We start from the raw sequence: 24294 nt of genomic DNA on the forward strand, positions 1-24294 counted from the left end.
GTTTAAACAGCCTCATTATGGCCAGAAGATCCACTTGCCAATCATCATCCACCTGGATTCTGTCAGGCCTCCATGCTATCTCCTAGGCATGGATCTCCTGTCCTGGGCCCCCAACCTTCTCGTCGTCTTGCTTTCATCTTTTATCTACTTCCTTTCTGCCACACCCATTTCCTGGCTGTCTTGGCCTGTGCTTGAGTAGAACTTTACTCTTGAAGAGATGGGGGGGGACCAAGACATAGTAAAATGGTATCTTGCTGCATAATTAGAAGTGACATCACTGTAGGGTTGCTGTTCCCCCAGTGCGGGTGGAGGTCCCTTGCTTCCAGACTCTTCCTCCACCATGATTCATCTGGCTGGCGGGGGAAAAGGCATGGGAATGGGCACAGTGCAACAACATCACTTCCCAGAGTGAAGTCATCATGCTGCACTGGGAGCACATGAGTGCTTTGCATGTGCGAAGATACCACCTCTGTCATTATAAATAGGGTAAGGGGACCCAGGGTAAGGGGACCTGGAAACCCTACATTACTGTATCATGAGATGTGCTAGAATTTTCCTGAATCTCTGTGGTAAAAACCATAGAGTTTTAGGGGGATCTTAGAGGGTCCTATGTGCACTGACATCACTTCCAGTCATGCAGCTGACAATGGCATCATGGGATACCGTTTCTGCCCCCCCTTCTCCTTTCCACACTGCTCTGATGAGGGGTGGCAGGGGACCAACGCAGAGGCTGGGAGGTTGCCCACCCTATGTGGAGGCCTTTACTCCCAAGGAGGCTAATTCTGGCAGTTATCCACCGTTCCAGCCCCTTGGTCTCTCTTGGGGCACATTTAGTATATCATATTTATGGTTTTCTATAAGCAACACTGATAATATACCTAGTACTTGAAAGAGAGTTGCCAACTATGCTACCTTAGTTAATCTTAATTTTAATTAAGTTAATCTTAATTTTTTTGCTAACCTCCAAGGTAGGACTTGGAGTTATTCCAGAATTATAACTGATCTCCAGAAATGGTGGCTTCAGAGAGCAAACTCAATGGTATTACATCCTCTTTGAGCTCCCTCCCCAAGTACCACCCACAGGTCTCCAGGAATTTCCTAAACAAGACTTGGTAACTCTGTCTGAGAAGTGGGAGGGGGAGTTTAAATTAGAAAACAACTTTCATAGGAATGACATTATTTGGACAGAAAGTCTCATACAGTCACAAGAGGATTACCGGTATATTTGGATACTGAGTTCGTAACACAGAAAACTCTGAACTCTTTAATATTTTACTGTCAATAAGCACATTATATCCTCTTAGTTGTTGCCAAAATTATTCACATTTAAAAAATAAACATGTCCTTGAAAATAGAGTGTATATTTGTCTTTAGTACACACCTGTAGTATGTGCATTCCCTTCCCTCTTCTTGAGTCAACAAGATCTGTTAAGTGGAATTGTTCTTGGTTGAATGGCAAGATGTTTCTGTTTTATACCTTTTAGCAACAGCATCTGCTTTATGCCCTTTATCATCAGCTTGCAGGTAACTCCAGTAGAATCCACTGATTCTGTAGAGGAGGGGAGCTTTGGTCTCACATCCTTCTTCCCCTAAACTGCCTCACATCTTTCCCCGTCTCAGTTTCTCCTGTATTCTGCTGTAGATGATTACACCAGCATCTCCAACAAGCCATGTGACCTCCAGTGCACCACGAGGGGTGGAGAGAGACAGCTGATGGCACGAGCCCAGGATGGCACTTCATGCAAAGACAGAACCCACCAAGGGGTCTGCATCTCTGGGAAGTGTGAGGTAACATGAAGGAACCAACAACTGATTCCATGGCCCACGTATGACCTGTAGTGGGTTTGCCTTTGATGTCCATCAATGCTAGGTTGCTGTTAATGCTGGGAAACTCCTCTCGCCCCCCCATTTCTCTCCAGTGGGGACTGAAAGTGGTGAGAGCCAATTTGGTGTAGTGGTTAAGAGCGTGGGACTCTAATCTGGCGAACCGGGTTTGATTCCCCACTCCTGCACTTGAAGCCAGCTGGGTGACCGTGGGTTAGTCATAGCTCTCTCAGAGCTCTCTCAGCCCCACCCACCTCACAGGGTGTTTTGTTGTGGGGATAATAACAACATACTTTGTAAACCGCTCTGAGTGAGTGTTAAGTCATCCTGAAAAGTGGTATATAAATCGAATGTTATTATTATAATATTATTATTTTCCTCCATTTTATCCTCACAACAACCCTGTGAGGTAGGTTAGGCTGAGAGTGTATGGCTGGCTGAAGGTCACCTAACAAGCTCCCATGGCAGAGTGGGGATTCGAACCTGGTCTCCCAGATTCTAGTCCTGCGCTTTAAGCACTATACCACACTAGCTGTCTAAAATCCCTGGCCAGGGCTGCAGCATGGTAAGAGAATCAGGTGAGACATGCTGGCTTAGATCGAAAGGTCTATCATGTCCATCTTATGTCTATCATGTCCGTCTTATTTCCATCACTGGCCAGCTAGAGGCTTCCAGGAAGCCCACAGATGGACACCACCCCTCTCTTGCTGTTTGATATTTCTCAAGTAACTGGTGTTTAGAGGTATACACCCTCTATACGTGGAAGTTCCATTTTGCAATCATGGCTCCTATCCACTGATGGACATAGTCTCCTTGGTGAATTTATCCAACCCTTTTTAAAAACCTTCTCAACCCAAAGCCATAAGCAAATTTCTCAAATGAATTAGTAGGTCATGCTTTTCTACCACCCCGCAGTGTCACCGAGTGCCCCTGAGTTTGAGCAGGCTTTGTTGATGCAGTTCATAGGGAAACTCTGAGCTTCAGACTTTAAGCTTGCATCCTTGCCTCCTCCTCTGTCCAGCCAATAGGATGTGACGGCAGCCTCTATTCTTCTCAGACGATGGATCGGTGCCGGGTGTGTGGAGGAGATGGAAGCACTTGCTACCGAGTCTCGGGCAGTTTCCGAAAGGGGATCTCACAGTTAGGTACATTCTATTAACAACGTTGAGTTATTTCTGCATCTGTGTCTTGGTATGACCAGTGACACTCAAAACAGGGCTACAAGAAGGACTCTCTCCAAAACCGCCTTTCTTACTTCCTAACCTGATTTGAAGTGAAAGCCAAAACTGAACTTGCAGCATGGCATGAAATGTTAAGGATGAAGAAGATCTGAGCTCTGCCGACCTCCCCAAGCGGTCTGAAGCCAGAACCTACTTCAGAATGTATGCAATAAAGCCCCAACAGTCATTTCTTGTAAGGGAAGTGTACACTACAGAAAAGGGGCAGGCAAGGAATGGATTAAGCGTGTGCGTAAGATCCACATTACAGGGAAATGTGTGTGTGCATGTACATGTGCTTGTGCACTTAATCCTTTCCTTTTCTGTCAGTTTTCTGTAATGTATGGATGTGCTTAAACTCTTGCAACATCCTCTGGTTTGCCTCTCCTTTATATTTGCAAACACACCTATCTAGAACGAAAGAAACTGAAACCAGGAAACTGCTTTGCAAAGGTATGTCCCCATCTTATTTGGGTTTTCTGATTTTTGTTTGTTTGATTCCCCTTTCTCAGGATATGTATTTATCACTAACATCCCGGCTGGTGCTACAGACATTCTTATTATCGAGCGAAGGAAAACGGAAAACATCCTGGGTAAGCAGTGGAAAAGAAATTAGGGCAAATTTGTCCCTAAAGTGGAAAGGAGAGAGCTTTGCCTAGTTAACAATCGGGTAGGAGCATTCACAATACTACACTGTTATCTCTGGACCAGTCCACTCTGAGAAAGCATTGTCCTTCTGAGTCTGGCTACTGGGATAGCAAAGAAGCTCGAGGTATTTATTTATTACTTATTTATGTCCTTTATAGTCCACCTTTCTCACTGAGACTCAAGGCGGATTACATAGTATTGCAGTTACGGAGTTTTAAAAATCAAGAGCTTTTAAGCACCATGGATTAATTGCTTTTGAAGGTGCTCTGTTTTATGGAACATTTCTACTCTTATCAGTTTCCCAGTTCAAACATATTTCTAGCAAAAAAATGGCAGGAGAGGAAAGAGTTACAGTTTCTTCAGCAATAAGTAATGTGTCTCCAGTGGGACAAACAGCAGTTCCTGGGGCTTTATTATGTCAGGAAAATGGTGCAGGGAGTCAGGCTTAAGCCTCCTTTCCCCGCACAGCGTGATCCCAACTCTAATCAAGCCTACACATGCCTGGGAAACACAGAAATCCCAAAGCACACTGGATCAAAAGTCCTCATTGCTGCCATGAGAACTTTGTCGTTGGTAAATCAGCCCCCTACAGTGTGTGCAGCTTCCCACAGCTCTTTGCATGGCAGGGAAGGAAGAAAAGGGGCTCAAAGGATCCTTTACCAGAATCTTAACTCACCTGGGAGAAACAACCAATAGGCCTAGTAAGGAGATGCTGGGAGCTGGGTGGTGGCAAGCTTCTCATGCTCAATTGATTCCTTGTGCCCCTAGTTGGCCATCCCTTGATAAACATCATTGAAGATGCTTCTTTGAGTCTCATTTTCCTTCTCACTAGCACTAGCTGATGAATCCGGGCACTTCTTCATCAATGGGAACTCTGCCATCGACAACCCACAGAACTTCAGAGTGGCAGGAACTGTGTTCAAGTACCGTCGGCCTCCCAACCTCCACTCTGACGGCCTGGAGTATATTATTGCCCAGGGGCCCACCAATCAGTCTCTGAATGCCATGGTAGGTAAGAGAATCTGTAAGATCTGATCATTTCATTTCTTGCCCTCTTTGGCGAGCCCCAAAACTGCAGACAGAAAGTCAAGGGTAACCAAATACCTGACCCGTAACCTGGGTAGCAGTAAAGAGTTCAGGTTGCACTGGCCTCCAGTGAATCGAAGACGATTAAATCCCTGGTTCGGTTGGTTTGCTTGATCAGTTTGTGCATTTCCACGCCAGGCTGCTAAGGCAGGCTGAGCAGGACAGTAAATCTAACAAGAGCCTGAGCAGTCCAGAAGGTCAATATTTCCTGACTCCAAAGTCAGTCTTGGATTGAACCATCTATACTGGGAACTTTTAGGAGAGCAGACAGCTTTGGATGGGGACGAAGTGGCATCTTCAGAAAAGTCTTAGTGGGAGAATCTTAATCTGGTAGGGGTTAAGCTAGATCCTAACACTGCGGCATCTCATGCAGAAACATTAGTTCCAGCAGATTAAAGATGTGTTGTTTTCTCTTTCCTTGTTGAATGCAGTACTATAACTTTAATGGGAAAATGCCCCACATAACATATGACTACACTGTGCCAAGGACACTCTCGCCAACTCTTCAGACTATCCCTCCAGCCATCAAGAGGCCTCTTTACCTTCATCTATCGGAGTCTGGCCACAACCACCAAGAAGCAATCCCATCCATTTCCCAAGATTTCAATGCCACTTGGATCTCTCTTGCATCAGATGACCTCGGGGAACGTTTCCCACAAGGGGAAGAGCATGGCGGCATGGCCTTCAGTAGGCAGAACTTCTTTCCCAGTAACTCCACGACGCCAGGCAGTGACTGGGGCTGGAAACATGGGGAAGAGGGGGAAAGTTTTAACTTCCAGGTTGAACGACTCTATCACACTAATGGAGCTGATGAAGCTGAAGAAGTGGTAGGAGGCAGAGAAACAGATTTAGGTGAGTGTATTTTTTGCTGATTAATTTTCTTAAGCATGGGCAACATTGAGCACCTTCCAGTTGCACATTAAGCCACATTTGCTACACTCTACATCTAGACAATTCAGTACCTTCACTCAAATTATGCATATAGTTTTAGCTGGGTAGCCATGTTAGTCTTCAGTAGAAAGGCAGGATTTGAATCCAGTGGCACCTTAGAGAGCAACAAGCAGCCATCCTGATTTATGCCATGCTTTATTCCTAGGCTCGCAGGCAAGCTTTGTTTTTGTGTGGGGTGGTGGTCATTGGGAAATTGGAATTTTCTTTGTCAAGGAGTAGGGAATTAACAAGGGGCCTGGTGTGGATAAATGAAGAGCAATACAAGTCTTATGGACAAATGGGGGACATGAAGGAAGCAAGTAGCATTTATGGCTGAAATATTATTGTATGCATTTGAATGTAAAAATTCAAAAGTTGTGATTTGGTTCCAAAATCCAATTAATAGGAATCCTTGGCCATTTTCACACATCTTACTGGCTACACAAAATCGTGCAAAACTCCTGGAACGACGGCATCTTCCTGCCGCAATTTCCCATCATGACTCCACATCATGCGCTACAAACCGGAGTCATGACAGGAAATTGCGCCAAGAAGACACTGTTGTTCCAGGAGAGTTGAGTTTTCTCATTCCGTATGGGCGTTAACTATCTTAGTGAAACTTGGAACTTTCCAGTCTCTCTTACTAAAACCTGAGAATAAATTTTTGTTAGTCTTTAAAGTGTCACGTGACTCCCGTTTATTTTTGTACGCACACCTGTTCACTAAAATTGGACATTAAGCCTAAACTGTCAACATTTACTCCATAATGCTGAAAAGTTAATTGAAATACAGATATTACAAATCATGCATGCTCACCTTACCAATCTGAGAAACTGAGTTTGCATTTTGCATTCTTAATGGACTATTTTGTGAATTCTGATGTGTTTTTCCTGGACTTCAGTTGCTCCTTTTCAAACCTTTCTCCTCAACAATTTTTTAAAACAACATTCTTATTTAGCCGCTTTCTGATATTAGATTACATGGAAGCAGTGGACCTGCGAAGCCTGGGGGGCGGGGGGGGGGGGAATCTCATTTCCCTTTTATCTCTCTACCTACACTACTTTCTCTTTCCTTCTCCCTTGTAGCCCCCATAGTCTTCCCTCACACCCATCCAGCAAATTCCCTTTATCTGTTCCCCTAGTCTTCTGTTTTCATTCTTTCTTCCCTCCTTCTCTGGCAGCATCTCACTGTTTTAGTCTTTCCTGCTCACCAAACTACATCTTGCTGTTCTCCTCCTCTTCAACTTCTCCTTCTGTCCCTGTTTCCTTCTCTTCCTACCATCTTTTCCCTTTTTTGATCTCTCCCTGACCTTGACTGACAAAAATCAAAGCTTGGAAGGCTTGGCAATATTATTGCAATTGAACAGCAACTCCCCAAACAACCACCAACATCTCAGAACATAGACTGATTCCGCACACGTTGGATAATGCACTTTCAATGCACTCTATCAATCGTTTGAGGTGGATTTTTTGTTCCGCATACGAAAAAAACCATTCCAAATGATCTACAAAGAGGATTGGAAGTACATTATCCAATGTGTGCGGAATCAGCCATAGTCTTGTGAGATCTCAGTAGCTATCCACCTGATAAAGCTACAGATACTGCTTCTATTGTTTTGTTTTTTTCAAAACTCCCCAATATATTTTTTATTCAAGATTTCAGGTTGTTCTGCAAAGCTGAAGCGTCCTTTCCCTACTTCTCCCTGGCCCTTTTGTGTAGATTTTTTTGATCGGCACTTGGGGGGGGGGGTCTGGTTCAGAATTAGATGATGGAATTGCCAATATATTGAAAAGAGCAAGAGTTCAGTAGCACTTACAAGACTAACAACATTTGTGGTAGGGTATGAGCTTTCATGAGTCACACTCACTTCTTCAGATACCCTAAGCTGTGACTCACGAAAGCTTATACCCTGCCACAAATTTTGTTAGTCTTATAGGTGCTACTGGACTCTTGCTATTTTCTGCTGCTACAGACAGACTAACATGGCTACCCATCTTGATCCATATTGACTCACACACGAAGAGCTGCTGCACCATAGTGGTTAAGAGGCTGGACTGTGAATCAGCACTCTGCTAGTTCGACTCCCGCTGCTGTGCTGACAAAAGTTCAGCAGGTGGCCTTGGGTAAGCCACTCCTCTCAGCCCAGCTCCCCAGCTGTACTATAGGGAAAATAATAACACTGACTTTGTTCACCACTCTGCATGTGCCACTAACAGTGGCACACTGTTGTTGTTATTAAGAATGACCACGGAAATATATGTTGTCAAATTAGTATTAGTTCCACTTCTTCTTTTAGGTAAAAATACTTTTAGGTGGAAAGGTGATCAGTTGAGATTGTTTAGTGATGGGAACACCTCTGGCTCACAGCCATCTGTTTTCTTTTAGCCCTCAGACTCAACCAGATCACAATCAGCACAGCTGTGCCTCATGGGGCAGCCAGGCCCGATCTCCTAGAAACTGGCAGGATTGGGCCATCCAGGCTGCGTCTCTTCAAGAAACTGTGCCTTCAGGACCCACAAAATGCTGCTTTTTGCAGGGAATTGCACTACCTAGTGGTACGGCTGGGACGGAAGAACTCAACAGCGGGGTTTTGGAATGACCCCTTGGTAGAATGGCCGGAAGGACTGCGCAAACAACCAGCAAACAAGAACTTTCTAGAGAGCACGGATGCCGCGGCATACGCGGTAGATGAGGCAACCAATGACACTGTGATGGTGACATCTTCCAAACCGAGTTCCAAGTCCAGCCTTGAGAGGGGCTTTGCGAATAAACCCCTGTCAGAACTTCTGCAGTCTCCTGATACCGAAAGGTATGTTGAAAAAAGATTCTGAAGTAGGTTCTTCAGTCACCGTGGAAGACCAGTTTCCCCTTAGTTTTTCATAGTTCAGATTAAATCCAGGCTTTCCCCTTCTTCGTGTTCCAGGCAGATAAGTACTGGACATGTATTTATCCTTCTGAGTACATACCTTCTTCAGGGATTTATTTATTTGTAGCAGAAACTGTCTCAGCCCACTGAATAGGAATTAGTGGCCTAAAGCATCACTTCCTTAACTTCGTTGCCACGCTGCAGGCTGTTGAAGAATAACATCAGTGGACCTGTTACAGTAATACAGATTAGAGCGCATTATACTAAAGCGGTACACTTGTATTCCCGTGAACTTTCTGAACTCTGCATGAACTCTGTTGTGTGTTTTTTCTCACTTCAATCAGTCAATTTATTTTGATACTTGTTGTATAACTGACACAGGGGAACAAACATTTTTGACAGCTAATTAAAAATAGTGGACAGTATCCAGATTAATGTCCTCCAATCACAAACCAGTGCTGATCTACAAACTTAACTCTTCCTGTCATTTTTCAGAGATTTATAGTTTTATTTTGCAAGTTGGATATAACGTCACTTTTTGGATAATTGGAATGTTATACAATAGAAAATATGAATATTTAATTAAGCATTAAACCAATTATAGTTTATCCGTGCTATTACAAGAAAAAGATCTTAGATTTTTGCATAAGATAACCTATAAAAATTGCCAACTCAGATAATATGTCAGAATTTTGACTAGAAGAGATCTCATGAGGACCTAGGTGAGAATTTTACCATTGTTACGGAAAACCTAATTCTTACTGCTTTTCCGTATTCCATCTTTGTAGGATTTATATTAATAATCATACACGTTTTGATACCTTGCTTCTTTAGAAAGACTAGAGTGTATTTCAATAAAAGGAAGAAATAAACTCTAGAAGGACTCCGCGTGTCTTGATGGGGAAAAGTTTTGCAAGAAGAACCCCATAAATAATTTTGTACTGATAAGCAGTCTTGTATAAAAGCAAGTTCTGTTTTGCGGGTCTTAACTAAGTGCTGAAAGCTGTCCAAGAGTAAAGATAAATCTGTAGTCTGAGACAGTGGAGGCATTAGTTAGACTCGGATAAAAGTCCATTATAGACCCTTCCTACCCCCCTTAGTAACCAAGAATGGCTAGCAAAACCTCTACTGGCCATTGCAGATAGTTCATCCGTGTTTCTTCTGCAGCAATGACTTTGAACTGAACCCCCTGGGCCATGATGACATCAGCCTGGCTGACATGTACCGATGGAAAGTCTCGGCCTATGCTCCTTGCAGCTCCACATGTACATCAGGTAATTTTGCTTGTGATGCTATATTGGTGGGAATGGGTGGCTTCAGAAACTAAAAATGCTTCCATATGTCCAGTTTTATAGTGAAGAACCACTGTAGAAACAGGTATCAGCACACTGGCATGGCAGGCTTTGGTTTACAATAATGCATTCACTGCCTGTATGTTCATTCCATCTTTATACATGTTCATTCCATCTTTATACACAGTATCCTGAAACCCCACTTTATGCCGAGCCAGACCACTGGTTCATTTAGCCCCCCTCTTGTCTGCTGTGGCTGGCAACAGCTCTTGAGGTCTTCGGCAAAGGGTGTTACCTTGGCCATCAACTTGATTGATGGTCCTCTCCCATTCTAGGCCAGTCTGTACATCCATATGCACCCTTCAGGTTAGATTTTTAGTATGTTCTCTAGCTGCCCAGGAACATCTCACTTGCTGCAGTTCACGCATGCTTTATTATTACTGGCTTGCATCCTCCCACACTGCTCAGCCACATTGAACACCTTCCTCTGAACCAAGGAGGCTTTCTCCAAGTTGTAGGATGCAAGCTATGATTATTTAAATATATAGTGGTGGTAGTGGAGGCTATCCTCAAGTCATAGCTGACTTACGGCAACCCCTGGTGGGGTTTTCATAGCAAGTAGCCAACAGAGGGGGTTTGCCACTGCCTGTCTCTGCAACCTTAGTCTCCATTGGTGGACTCCCAGCCAATTACTAACCAAGGCAAATCCTGCTTAGCTTCTGAGACCTGACAAGATCAGGCTCACTTGGGCTATCCAGGTCAGGGCAAACATATAGTATACAGGCCTTATTCTTAATACATATTCTGGCCTTGACTATTTGTGTGGCATAGCTTGTTACCAGAACTGCGTTTTATAATGGGGAAATTAGCTTTAGCAGTCTGGAACTAAAATTAGCGCGGATCTAACCAATGTTTACGGAGGTCCCGATTCCAGACACTCTAGTGATAAAGAGGCAGATTACAAATAGGTTCAATAAACACGTATATTTACTAATAGTGTGGCGTAAGCCTAAACTTGCACATACACAAGTGGACAAGGGAGACCCGATAGATATTGTTTATCTTGACTTCCAGAAAGCTTTTGACAAAGTTCCTCATCAAAGGCTCCTAAGTAAGCTCAGTAGCTATGGGATAAAGGGCCAAGTCCTCTTGTGGATCGAAAACTGGCTAATTAATAGGAAACAGAGAGTGAGCATAAACGGGCACTTCTCACAGTGGAGGGTGGTGAGCAGTGGGGTGCCACAGGGGTCGGTATTGGGTCCAATGCTTTTTAACTTGTTTATTAATGATTTGGAATTGGGATTAAGCAGTGAAGTGGCTAAATTTGCAGATGACACGAAATTGTTCAGGGTGGTGAAAGCCAGAGAGGATTGTGAGGCACTCCAAAGGGATCTGTCGAGGCTAGAAGAGTGGGCATCCATGTGGCAAATGAGGTTCAATGTAGCCAAGTGCAAAGTAATGCACATTGGAACCAAAAATCCAAAATATAAATACAAGTTGATGGGGTCTGAACTGGCGGAGACTGACCAAGAGAGAGATCTTGGAGTCATGATAGATAACTCACTAAAAACGTCAGCACAGTGTGCGACTGCCATAAAAAAAGCTAATGCTATGCTAGGGGTTATTAGGAAAGGGATTGAAAACAAATCAGCCGGTATCATAATGCCTCTGTATAAATCGATGGTGAGGCCTCATTTGGAGTACTGTGTACAGTTCTGGTCGCCACACCTTAAAAAAGATATCATAGCACTGGAAAAAGTACAGAGAAGGGCAACTAAAATGATTAAAGGGTTGGAACACTTTCCCTATGAGGAAAGATTGAGGCGCTTGGGGCTCTTTAGCCTGGAGAAAAGACGACTGAGGGGAGACATGATAGAGGTTTACAAGATAATGCACGGGTTAGAGAAGGTCGAGAAAGATGTGTTTTTCTCCCTTTCTCACAATACAAGAACTCGTGGGCACTCTATGAAATTATTGAGCAGTCGGGTTAGAACAGATAGAAGAAAATACTACTTTACACAAAGGGTGATAAACACATGGAATTCGTTGCCACAGGAGGTGGTGGCAGCTACAAGCATTGCCAGCTTCAAGAGGGGACTGGACAAATATATGGAGCAGAGGTCCATCAGTGGCTATTAGCCACAGGAGATAGATGGTATTCTCTTTGTGGGGAGGTGGTGCTCTGTTGTCTTGGTGCTGGAAGGAAGGCAGTGGGAGGGCTTCTGGTGTCCTGGCCTCACTGACAGTCCTTTAGATGGCACTGGATTTCTAGCCACTGTGTGTGACAGAATGTTGGACTGGATGGGCCACTGGCCTGATCCAACATGGCTTTGCTTATGTTCTTATGTTCTTATGTTCTTACACACAAAAGAGCATACAAGGACTAGGAAATGCAGAGTAAGAAATATAGAGACGGTCGCTTGAGCAGGCACCCACGATGATAAGGGAAATACTCATAATCCTGAAGTGGAGCAGAGACACGACAGCGAGGTGGTCCAATGCCAGCAATGGATCCACGGACAGACAGCAAGGGGTCTGGATAGGAATGGCGTACACACCATGTGGTCTGAAGGACCAGCTTAAATACCCCAAAACGTACCCTGGGGCTGGTGCTGTACTTGGTGGTTCTCACAGATTAAAACAAAGGTTTTAATGGGTCACTGAATGGCTTAGATGGGCCACTTTAGGAATCTGATTGTGTTAAGTGACAACTCAGGAAGAGGGGACAAAGGAGGGAGGGGGAAATCCGACTGGGCTGAATGGATGTTCCAGCAGACAGGGCTTGTCCTGATGTCATCAGCTCTGGAATGCGGAGGTTTCTTTGAGATGCATTCTCTAAGTGCTTGGGATGGTCAGCACTTAGCTTCTTCTCCGGGGCGGCTCCTAAGATATGCAGAGCGGGGCGAGGTTCTCTCGCTGCGGACGTGGTGTGTCCGCTTCGCCGAAATGGCTTCCCAAAGCAGGCTTCTTCTCTCGGTCTTCTAGCTGCCTAAGAACATGGTCGCCGGCAGGGCATGGCGGAGGCTGGTTTACAGGTTGCCCGGTAGCGAGGGCAAGCTCGGGGACCGGCCCGCGGGAGGCTCCAGGCGGGAACTGACCAGGGAGCACCTAGCCAGGCTCGCTGGAGGTTTCCCCGGCAGGTGCCCGGCTGCTAGCAGCGGCTTGGGCCCAGATGAGGCAGGCTTCCATGGAGGCAGGGGGAACAGCACGTAAAACACAGTCCATAGCAGGGAACAGGCACGGTCCGTGGCAGATGGCAATGCAGGCACGGGGCACACTTGCAATAAAGTCCAAACACACACTGAGAGGTCCAGATATAGGTCTGGGCAGGGTTGCCCAGGAAGAAAGTCCTTTGTGGAGTTATCCAGACATGGAGTCAGGCAACTAACACAGTCTATTGCAGCAGCAACGTAATCAACAAGCAGGCAGGAAACTGACACGTGTATTAGAACACACACGTGCAAAGCAATCTTTGTGTAGCAGTAAAGCAGCAATGCAGGAAACTTTAACACAGTCCATGGCAGGCCTTAAAGCAGGAGAGGGGGCCTACTTGGCAACAAGCTACTCAGAACCACAAGGAAGTCAAGAGAGAGGGAAACTGAATTACTTGCACTTCCTGTCACTATGCTACTAGATCTTCTTTGCCTAAAGGTAAAGGCAAAAAGTTGTGTGTTCTCCTAATGCAGGGACAAAATGTGCAACTCCTTGTTGGAGGGAATGTGCCCCTTCCCTATTCAAATGATACCTGGAAGCACAGGAAAGGTGGTGTGAGGAAGGCTGCCACACTTTTATCATTCTGTAGAACCTGTAAAATGGAATTCTTCATGAGGACTTTTTTTTTTAAAGGGACAAATGCATGTCGCTTACGGCACTGTTTATTATATACATTATCTTGGTCTTTCTGCATTGTTTTCCCATTTAGCTAATCCAGTCTTTGCATTTCTTATACGTCATCTCTTATGCTGTTTTTATTGCGCTATTTTCTAACTTTGTAAACCCATCTTAATTACATTGTTCATTGCATGTCTTATACTATTTCTATCCCATTGTTTTTAAATTTTATGATCTGCCTTGAGTCTTAGCAAGAAAGGTGGATTACAAAATAAAGGAAGTACTTACGGGGTAAGTGAGCTCTTACATTTTTGCTGCTTCCTTGGAAGAGTCTGAGCAGCTGTCAGTGGAATAACTCTTTAGTTCGGACATGGAATGCATTTTGACTGAAACACTTTTGGGTGTCCACATAGGGATCAGTACCTCTTATGCCCTGTGTATCCGCTATGATGGTGTAGAAGTGGAAGAAACATACTGTGATGCCCTGACCCGTCCAGAGCCCACCCACGAGTTTTGTGCTGGTAGAGACTGCCAGCCCCGGTGAGTGGAATGAGCTGGTTTCTGGGTCTTTATCCAGAAACTGTTTTAATACTAAATGAGAATTATCAGGCCTATGGCTTGAGGCTGTACAAAGATAGTTGCTGTGTTAATATTTTTTAATGTCCTTTTATTAATTATTTGCTTATTGTATATATTTTTATCCCACTCTCAGAGGAGCTTTAGACTTAGTACATAGTTCTCTTCTCTGTTTTACCCTCACAATAATCCTCTGATGTTGGTTAGCCTTGGACAGATTGGCGGGAAAAGCTGTGGAAACTGGAAAGGATGGCAGGATATTTTTTAAAAAGAGTGTGTTATATTTGAAAGGGGACAAAAGCGGTATTTAATTAGTGGACCAAAAGTCGGCTTTCAGAGACACATTTTACTCTTGAGTGTGAGTAGAATAAAGATGCTCATGCAGCTGAGGGAAGGCCCCCATGTTAAGGTACTAGTCCATATCTTGTCTTGGATAATTCCACTGCTCCATCCTTCAAGCTACCTAAAGCTAAGCTGTGTTTTGTCTTCTTGTGTCCTGCTCCCTCATGGAGGTGGGAGACCAGCCGGTGGAGTGAGTGTTCCAGGACCTGCAGCGAAGGCTATCAGTACCGAACGGTGCGCTGCTGGAAGATGCTGGCTCCTGGCTTTGATAGCTCTGTTTATGATGACCTGTGTGAGTCAGCTGGGCTGACCAGGCCCATGGAAAGGAAATTGTGTGTGAACAAGCCCTGCGGGCCACAGTGGGAGCTGTCAGAATGGTCTGAGGTATGTGGTTTTTTGGCAGGGTTCAGAAAAAAGGTGAGCCACACCACAGGGAGTGGGAGAATGGTGAAATAAGTGGCAACCACGGCCAGGTTTATGTATGAATTGGCCCTAAGTTAACATGAAGTACTCCCCATTAGTCACCTCAGGAAGATTAGCTCTGTTTCCTGAGCAGAATGGAGTGAAATGGTGATCCTGTACAATTCATGACAGAAATGCCTTGCCCATAATATAAAAAAAATCTTTTCTCGCTCCCTTTCTCCCTCCCTTTCCCCCCCATTGAGGCTTCTTTTCTGTTTTTGCCTTAACAGTGTTCCGCTCGGTGTGGCAGCCCAGGGACCATGAAGAGGGAGGTGCGTTGCTCTGTGGAGCCACATTTATGCAATGAGTCGCTGAAGCCTGTCAGTGAGAAGGAATGCTCAGGCCCCCCCTGTGACCGACACTGGACTGCATCTGACTGGGGACCAGTGAGTCCAGATGTTTTGTGATCCCCCTTTTTAAGGGAAAAACTGAACTGGGGGGGTGGAGGCTAAAAAAGGTTACAAGTTTGACATTTATGGAAACTCATACCCACTTCTAAAATCTGGTATATAAAAGTCAGTTCCCAAATTTTTTCTGTCACACTCTTGTTTAAGCATACCCAGTCGGTCCAATCGGACAATACGCTATGTCTATAACAGACTCTACCCCTATATTTTCAGAAATTAGCCTAAAATCCTGAGGTCTAAATGCAGCCTCCTCACACACATAATTTTTGTGTGTGCTGTCAAGTTGCTTCCAACTTATGGTGACCCTATGAATGAATGACCTCCAAGACATCCTAGCATTGACAGTCTTCCTCAGGTCCTGCAAACTGAAAGCCGTGGCCCCCTTGATTGAGTCCATTTATCCCATATTGGGGCCCCCTCTTTTCCTGCTCCGCTCAACTTTTCCAAGCATTGTCGTCTTTTCCAGTGAGTATTACCTTTCTTCTCATGATGTGACCAAAGTACAAGAGCTTCAGCTTAATATTTTAGCTTCCAGGGAGAATTGAAGAAGCCATATTCTGCACCTGGGCCCAGATGCCAAGTAGCTGCAGGGAATTCAAAAAGTCTTACCACTTGTTAAAATCCTTCCATTTATGTTCCGATCGGCTGATGACCCTGCTATCCTATTAGAGACTGCTGTATTATCCACTGTTACCTCAAAAGGCCCTTTTGTTTCTCCAAGTGCTCAGGTTTGTGCGGTGAGGGACGGATGAACCGCTTCATTGCGTGCCGCAACTTGGAGGGGAAGATGATCTCAGACTCCCAGTGCGATCCTGACACCAAACCTCTGGCAATTTATCCCTGTGGAGATAAGAACTGTCCTGCACATTGGGTTGAGCAGGAATGGAATCCAGTAAGTTTACTCCATTTGTGCTGTCTAGCAGGAGAATTGAACTTTTCACTCTCAGAAATAAATAAATAAAGTGTACTGAATCATACAGTGGGTATATTTCTTAACTATCGTATGCTGCTTTTAATACTTTGCCTTCCCCTGCTCCTGGCCCATGCTTTTCTCCTATAAAGTGCCAGGGGACTTAAATCAGGTGCCTGGCACTAGGGCCCAGGCATCTTAGACATTACATTTTTTTAACAAGTCAGGTCTTGGGCTCTCTTGACCCAACCAACACCTCCCTAGAACATTGCAAGGTCAGGAAAACAGTGCGGGGGGGGGGGAGCTGAACCCCCTTCCTCTGTCGTTCAATCTTGAGCTGAATCAGGCCCCGGTAACAGTTTAAAAATCAGTTTCCCACAGCTGTTTTCTGGCTGTGGAGAAAACAAGTCAGGTCAGGAGGACCTGCTCCTGACTTAGGCCGATTCCAGATGGCCAGAAATTGCGGTTTTTCTGCGGAAATAATCGCTTACCGGCCACACGTTCACTTTCATCTCCATCCGCTTTGTCTCGCAGCGTGCCGTGCCATCCCGCTTCCGGATGTTCGCACGGCCAACTGAGGTACCCGGGATTGGTTGTTTCCTCCCCGTCACAGTTGACGTCGGGGGCCTTCATTGGTTCGCATTTCAGTTTTTTAAAAAAATTTTTTTACGCGTTTTGCGCAAATGCGCAAATGTGCAGGTATGCGAATACGCAGCGTCAACTTTTGTGCATTTGTGCATTTGTGCACATTTGCGCAGTTCAATGTGCACAAACGTGCAACTGCGCAAATGGTGCCCAGTTTTTTTAAAAAAAATTAAGGGCATATTGTTGCCGGCCGGCCGGCAAAGGAAGGAGGGAAAGGGGAGGGCCTCTCCACGGCGACGAAGCGTCCAGAAGTGTGCAAACCCGCAATACGGCATTCACACCGTCCGCTTCTGGAGCGCAACACAGCGCCATGAACCGGAGGTAAGCAGGGACGGGACATTATGGGTTTTTACGAGTGAGGTCGCTGGAAAAGCGAAAGCACTCGCTTTATTTGTGCCCGTCTGGAATCGGCCTTAATGTTTTTAAAAATTAACGTTTTGTTAACTCTCTGTTTGACCATGGCAGCTGCAAGCAGAAGTAACTGCTGGTCAGATTTGGGTTCCTGCTACACCATCACTGCAGATGTGTGTGTGGGGGGGGGGGGGACGACTGCTCAGCAGGGATCAGGTGACACAAGGAACCAATCCGATCCCTTGTGTATCTATAAAGAAGCTAGCACTGGCCTGGCTTTTCAGATGCCTGCTGAGCTGCTCATTGTCCGCCGTGTTTCTAAGCTACCAGCCTGTTTTGTGACAGTGAAGCCTCCTGTGTTTTGTGACAGTGAACACAAAACAAGGAAGCTGTGTGTGGAAACTACTGTGGGATACAGCAGGAGGCCCCTTTTGTTGGAGTGTTGAAATCAGCGGCTGCTTGGCTGTTCTTCTTTTCTAGCTTGTCAGTGTGCTAGCAGGCTAGTAGACAGAGACGGTGATGTCTCTTCTGTGGACTAACTTCAAGATAGATCAATCTTTATTTTAATACTTCTTGTGTTAGTGGGTAGCTTTTGGTGGGGAGGGGGCAGGGGTTTGTAAAAAAAAAGAAAGAAAAGAAACATCAATACGAACAATAAGTTGGACAGAAAAAAACCACATACATCTCCAGTATATTGAATGGGATGAGAAATGTAATAATAAATAAAAACATACTTTCAGCAGAAAAGGTAAACGTAACCCTTCCTAACCTTCCATTTCAACAATGCTGTCCTCTGTTGTGGAGGCAGTGTGCTGCAGTGGAGTGCATTTCTCCTGTGATAGGTGCGTTCTGCCCAAGCGAGACGCGACATCTTGCCATGAGAAGCATCTGGGACTGGAAGGACACTCTACAGTGGGGGGACAGTACTGCAGAATCCTAGCCAATGAAAATGGGAGCTGATGAGTGTCAAACAAGTTTTATAAAAAATTGAAAAGTAATATAGCAAAAAGCCCAGAACTGTTATTATTGGGGTTAAATATGGAAAATGTGAATGTTAAGGATAGAGTCCTGGTTTATTACATAGCGGTGGCTGCAAGACTACTGTATGCTCAATATTGGAGACAGGAGGAGCTACCAGAAATTCAAGATTGGATTCAGAAATTGCTGCACATGGTGGAAATGGACAAATTAACAAGGAAATTGAAAGAACGAAATCCAAGGGAATTTGTGGAAGATTGGGGTAATTTTAAAAAATATTTAGAAAAGAAATGGGACGTGAAAGATCAGTTGTGGTCTCTTGATAACTACTGAGAGATTTAGAAATATAAGATAAAACTTTTGCCTTAAACAATAGGGGAAAAGCAACCTAGACTAGAGTTAGTTATTAGGGGATAAGGGGTCAGAGTGCTGTTGGGAGTCAACAAGGGAAAAGGGGAGGGGGTGGGATAACATATATTAAGAAAAGGGGTATATTTGTTTTAAAATGTTTTTGAAATGTATGTGAACCCATCCAATAAAAATTTTCAAAAAAACCCCGTAAGTTTTATAAAAAATAACTTTTTAACTCCCAGTTATTTTACAGCTTGCCTTCTGTTTCCTCTTGCAGTACACCCATCCAAACACAGTATATCTTGGGGGGAGTTCCTGAATAAACACAGCCTTGCAGGTTTAAAAAAAAATCCCACCATAACTAAATTTGTATTTTTGCCCAGCATAATCCATTCTTTCTAGAGTGAGTGGATAATCAATACCTCACATTGTGTATTCCAGTGCAACGCCACGTGTGGCCGAGGAGTCAAGACACGGACTGTGGTGTGCGCAGGGCTGGAGCATGGTGTATACAGAGAATATCCAGACAAGCATTGTGATGCCTTTCCAAAGCCAGAAGTACAAGCACCCTGTTTCGAGAGGCCCTGTTCCACATGGTTTTCCACCTCCTGGTCCCAGGTAGAGCAAGAGACCATTATCTGCAAGGGGTGGTGGTAAAACTAGACATTTTCGGGTCCGAGCAAGCCTTGTGCACTATGCTCAACTTTATATAACCAAAGCAAAATAATGAAATCAGTCTCATGAACAGTGTTATGGGGAAGAACACTCCATCTTTATGGATGCTGCCAGGGATCTCCCTGTATGTGCTCCCTCTGTTGCTTTTTCACTTTGAAACTTACATCTTCATTGACTACTCAACAGAATGTTTGGTGGGTGTGTGGGGGGGCTCTTCTTTTCATCCTTCCACAGTGCAGCAAGACCTGTGGCACTGGCTTGCGGGTCCGAGAGGTAAAATGCTACCAAGGAGAAGTTCTAGGACAAGGCTGTGATTCATCTTCCAAGCCTGAAGCCAAGCAGATTTGCCAGCTACAGCTGTGTCCTACCGATGCTCCAGGTAAAGAAGAGTATTTCTTCTGGGACATTATTCTGATCCTAGAACTTGAGGGAGAAGATGTCATTGTCATGCATTAGGACACTTGGTGGTTTTATGGTGAGGAATAATGATTGGCTGAGGTGCCATAATATCACAGAAGAAGAGGCAAGCAGACAGCTAAGTTGTCCAGAGCAGACAGAAGGTCCTTCTGTCCTAGGGAAGGTTTTTTTAAAAAAAAGTAAAGGTGGTCCCCTGTGTAAGCACCGAGGTATTACAGACCCATGGGGGACGTCGCATCATGATGTTTTCTTGGCAGACTTTTTTACGGGGTGGTTTGCCATTGCCTTCCCCAGTCATCTACACTTTACCCCCAGGAAACTGGGTACTCATTTTATCGACTGCATCACGGGGCTCTTCCTAGGAAGAGGGAGACTAAAGAAACAAGGACATTGTAAAAGTGGAGGCAGTAAAAAGACGGGTGTGGTTAGATGGTGTGTGCATATACAGATGCTTCCCCCAAACCTCCTAATTGTGGCTGCTGATCACCGCCACTCCAACAATCAGGCAGGTGGGACACGTTACCTTTTTGGTTTTGAAACTGAAAGCTTTACCTTCCCAAGGCCTTAGCTTTCCAGTTTCCAGGTTTGTTCCGGTTGTACCCAGGCTCAAGTCATGAATTCCAGACTTAGCTTAATTAAAATATATTTTATTAGCTTTAAGGAGTGTTGCAAAGCTTAAAGCACTCAGACACGGGCAACAGACATAAAACAAAGAAACTTTACTGTTGTTATTTTAAAAGCTGCCTATTTGAAAACTTAAGAGCTTGTTACCTTTAAGCATCTCTGATTGGCATCCATTAGTTGTTCATCTTACCCATCTATTAGAGTGCGTGCCTCTTCTATGCCTAGTTGATCTGGCCCAGACCAAAGTGGAAAGAATAGGGAAGGGTCCAAGGTATACTGAGAAACCATCTTTTCGAGAACTCAGGGCCAAGCTACAAGTGACAAAGTGATCAAGTGGAGCACAAGTGAACAGGGAGGGATACACGTGAGTCTGTTCACTTGCCATTCAAGTGTCATTCGTCACTTGTAGCTTGGCCCTTAGTGTATCACCCAGCAACTCAAGAGCCAATCAGGACGAAGCTGCTAATTAGCATTACAGCTGTGAGAAAATCTAAGGAGGACAGACTGAGCTTCTCTGAGACAGGCTCTCAAGGTTGAATCACTTGGGAACTCAGAGACCGGTTTGCAGGTGGTGTTGATTAACTTAGCCGGCACATTTTAGGTTAGGCCAGAGTCTGCTATTACTCACAACGCTGAACCAAAGTTAAGCCGTTTTTACCAGAATCCTGGCCTTAACTGGCAACTTCCATACAGTGTGGTCCTAAGGAATGAGAGACGAAAGGAGAAGAGAAGAGGAAAAAATATGTGGTGGGAAGGTTAACTGGGGGAACAAGGGAACATATTGGTTAGGAACTGTAAAAGTAAGAGAGGCTGTAGTTCATGCATTGATTTCAAATCAGCAGCTAAACTTCAAAATAAAATCCGCTGAAGCCTGCTAGTATTCTTGTGATAGATAGGTAGCTGTGTTAGTCTGTCTGTAGCAGTAGAAAGGAGCAAGAGTCCAGTAGCACCTATAAGACTAACAACATTTGTTACCCTACCCTACTACCAATTTTGTTAGACTTATAGGTGCTGCAGTATTCTTGTGAGACATCAAGGCAAGAGTTTGGCCAAGGGATCTTGCAATGTTTCAAGTATTGGTGAGGGAGCAGACATCCTAGTAGTAGTAGTAGTAGTAGTAGTAGTAGTAGTAGTAATAGTAGTTTGCTGCCTATTCGTGTTTTCATTTTTGAGCATTCATAGCACTTCAGATACATTATCTTTTTTGAAATAATTGCACCTCTGTAAGGTAGGTCAGTATTATTCCCCTTTTGCAGGTGATGTGGACTCAGAGGGGGTAGTCTGCCTAAAGCCTCCTAATACCAGAGGAGAAATTGAACCTGGAGAGTTCCCACTTTAGAGTTTAGTCTTTGTGGGGCATGCAAGAAGAGCATCCATATGTGATTTGTGAGCGTCATGAGAAAGTCTGATAGCAAAAGAGCATGTGGGCAAGGGGAGACAAACCCTGCCAGTGCCATTCCTTCATCTCAGCAGTAGCTGCTCACGGTATTTTGCTTCCAACCTGATCTTCTTCCAGTACTGTAGTCAGACTGGGAGAAACATGCTCCAAACAACAGAGTGTGGCAAGGTCAGGGGAGGGAGGGTGCAGGGTTTCCTGGCCCTCATCCACACGCTTAGTTTTCTGACATCCCTCCTCATTTCGCTTGTGAATACATACACGTGGGGTCTGCGGGGATGTCCACTGTGGCCCTCGGTTCACACCTCTTGCCATGTTTCCCTCCAGATGAAGACTGTGAAGACAAAGCCTCAGCAAACTGTGTGCTGGTCCTGAAAGTGAAGCTGTGTTCCCACTGGTACTACCGGAAGGCCTGCTGTAGATCTTGTAGGAGTAAGGCAATCTGATTGCCTCCCTCTGACTTTTATTTTACATTTCCTGCCAGAAACAGGGAGCAAATCACCCCCTAAGAAACGGAGTGGGACTGAAATCCACATTCTGCCCCAGCAGCCAAACTGTCGGCTTCCATGAGAAAAATACCTAGCTACTCCAGTCTTTCAGGTGACACCCAGAAAGACCCTGTTTGTGAGTTTTTTTCAAAACAGGTCGTGCCACACGGCTGGTCTTGGAACTCAACTTCACCTTGCCAGGCACAGGCGTTTTGCCACACTGAAAGAAACAGCACAATTCCTACTGCCCCCAAATCCTGGACTGCTAACTTGTTCTTGAGTTATCAGAGCCATGTTGAACCAGCTGGCTGGCCCCTACAGACGTCCACATCCCATTCCCTCTGCTCCGCAAGGTGAACTCTGACCTCTGGAGACAAATACTGCTACTTGGCATTTATATAGTGCTTTGGAGTGTTCCAAGCACTTCTCGTGTGTTGTCCTGTATGGTAGGTCATTCTTATCGTTTCGATATGGCCGATAAAGGACCCGAAGCTGAGAGAAAGTGAGGTAACTTAACAAGTTCATGGATCCAGAAGAAACGGGGGGCCAAGGTTTCGGCGGGGGTGTTGTTGAACTGAAACTGCGCAGCCAGTTCTTGCGAGCCATGTTGTATCCATGCACAGCCTATGCCATTCTTGTGGCGTTCAGAAGAAACATGAAGGCCAGGATGAATGTCCTGTACAAGGGAGGACAACCCACCTCGTTGCTTAAGAACATGGCAACTTCTTTTTTCAGCTGTGTCCAGGATGCTGTTTGGAACGCAGGAAGGTGTTTGGAAGGAAGTTGAGGGCGGGGGTGGCTGTGTGAAACCAATGATCTCAATAAATGTAGCTCCTTGCCTGTGTTTAACAGCTTTTCATCTATAAGATCACTTTTTAAAAAAGTATCACTTTCAAATAAAGACAGTGAAATAAACACTTGGGTTGCCACAAAGTGAAGCGATTCATGGGTGAATGGAAGGGTCTGGGCAAGTGACCAAGCCACAGATAGCAAGCTGTGGCATGTGGGATCTACAGGCATAATAGGGGTAGGGCTCGGATCAGCAGTCTAGCAATGCTTAGGTCCCAGTACAAAGCTCTAATTAGAAGAAATTAAAACATGCTAAATGTCTCTGGAATGAGTTAGATCGCGCCGTAGCTGAAAGAAATGACTCGCGATTTTGGGACTTGGTTGCATTCAAAAGAAGTTCCCTCTACTGCCATATTGATTCATTTATTCCAGGCCACGTCTGGTCTTCTTACTTTAATAAAGTTTTTGGGCCTCAATATCCCCAACCAGAGGAGACTTGGACTTGCCAACAGGTTGTACATCAGGATTCTCTGGTCCTGCCAGAATGGGCACCGGTTTCCAAAGCTGAAATTAGAGGACTAATTGCCTCATTACCCACTGGTAAATCTCCAGGTGAGGATATGTTACCACTCTGTACTCTTAGAACATTTTGGTTTGGGGTGTTTGTAACCAGGGCTTTTTTTTCTGGGAAAAGAGGTGGTGGAACTCAACGGTTTGCCCTTGGAGAAAATGGTCACATGGCTGGTGCCCCCGCCCCCTGATCTCCAGACAGAGGGGAGTTTAGATTGCCCTCCGCGCTGCTCAGCGGCACGGAGAGCAATCTAAACTCCCCTCTGTCTGGAGATCAGGGGGCAGGGGCACCAGCCATGTGACCATTTTCAAGAGGTTCCGGAACTCAGTTCCACTGTGTTCCTGCTGAAAAAAAGCCCTGTTTGTAACACTTCTAGCCCCACAGAGGGGCAAGGGGCATGTGAAATTGAGGCTGCCCTATCTAAAGCATCAGGTAACAAGGCCAGAAGGACCAGCTTAGGAGGGCTGCAGCTCTGTTTTCTAGGCATCAGTAGGATAGGTTGTTGGGAGAAAGAGGGGGAGCCACATGAGGAAGCAACCCGCTTGCCTGTGCTCGAAGATATGGAAAAGCCAAGTTCCGTATTAGGGTTTCCTTGCATCATTGCCTCACTGTTTTGGA

General features: G+C 45.0%; 1 protein-coding gene across 1 annotated transcript in view; it reads left to right on the forward strand.

The window, feature by feature from the left end:
* LOC129330299 (ADAMTS-like protein 2) overlaps positions 1–22274 on the forward strand; it is a 32282-nt gene extending 10008 nt beyond the window's left edge. The window contains exons 5-18 of the mRNA XM_054980334.1: positions 1643–1788; positions 2846–2969; positions 3554–3634; positions 4522–4697; positions 5207–5627; positions 8091–8514; positions 9739–9845; positions 14108–14234; positions 14783–14996; positions 15305–15460; positions 16203–16373; positions 19158–19334; positions 19626–19770; positions 22156–22274. Coding sequence (XP_054836309.1) covers positions 1643–1788; positions 2846–2969; positions 3554–3634; positions 4522–4697; positions 5207–5627; positions 8091–8514; positions 9739–9845; positions 14108–14234; positions 14783–14996; positions 15305–15460; positions 16203–16373; positions 19158–19334; positions 19626–19770; positions 22156–22274 — 2588 coding nt within the window. The remainder of the gene's footprint in view (positions 1–1642; positions 1789–2845; positions 2970–3553; positions 3635–4521; positions 4698–5206; positions 5628–8090; positions 8515–9738; positions 9846–14107; positions 14235–14782; positions 14997–15304; positions 15461–16202; positions 16374–19157; positions 19335–19625; positions 19771–22155) is intronic.
* Positions 22275–24294: the final 2020 nt, after the last annotated feature.

This window comes from Eublepharis macularius, chromosome 5 (assembly GCF_028583425.1).
Source record: "Eublepharis macularius isolate TG4126 chromosome 5, MPM_Emac_v1.0, whole genome shotgun sequence".
NCBI classification, from domain to species: Eukaryota; Metazoa; Chordata; class Lepidosauria; order Squamata; family Eublepharidae; genus Eublepharis; species Eublepharis macularius.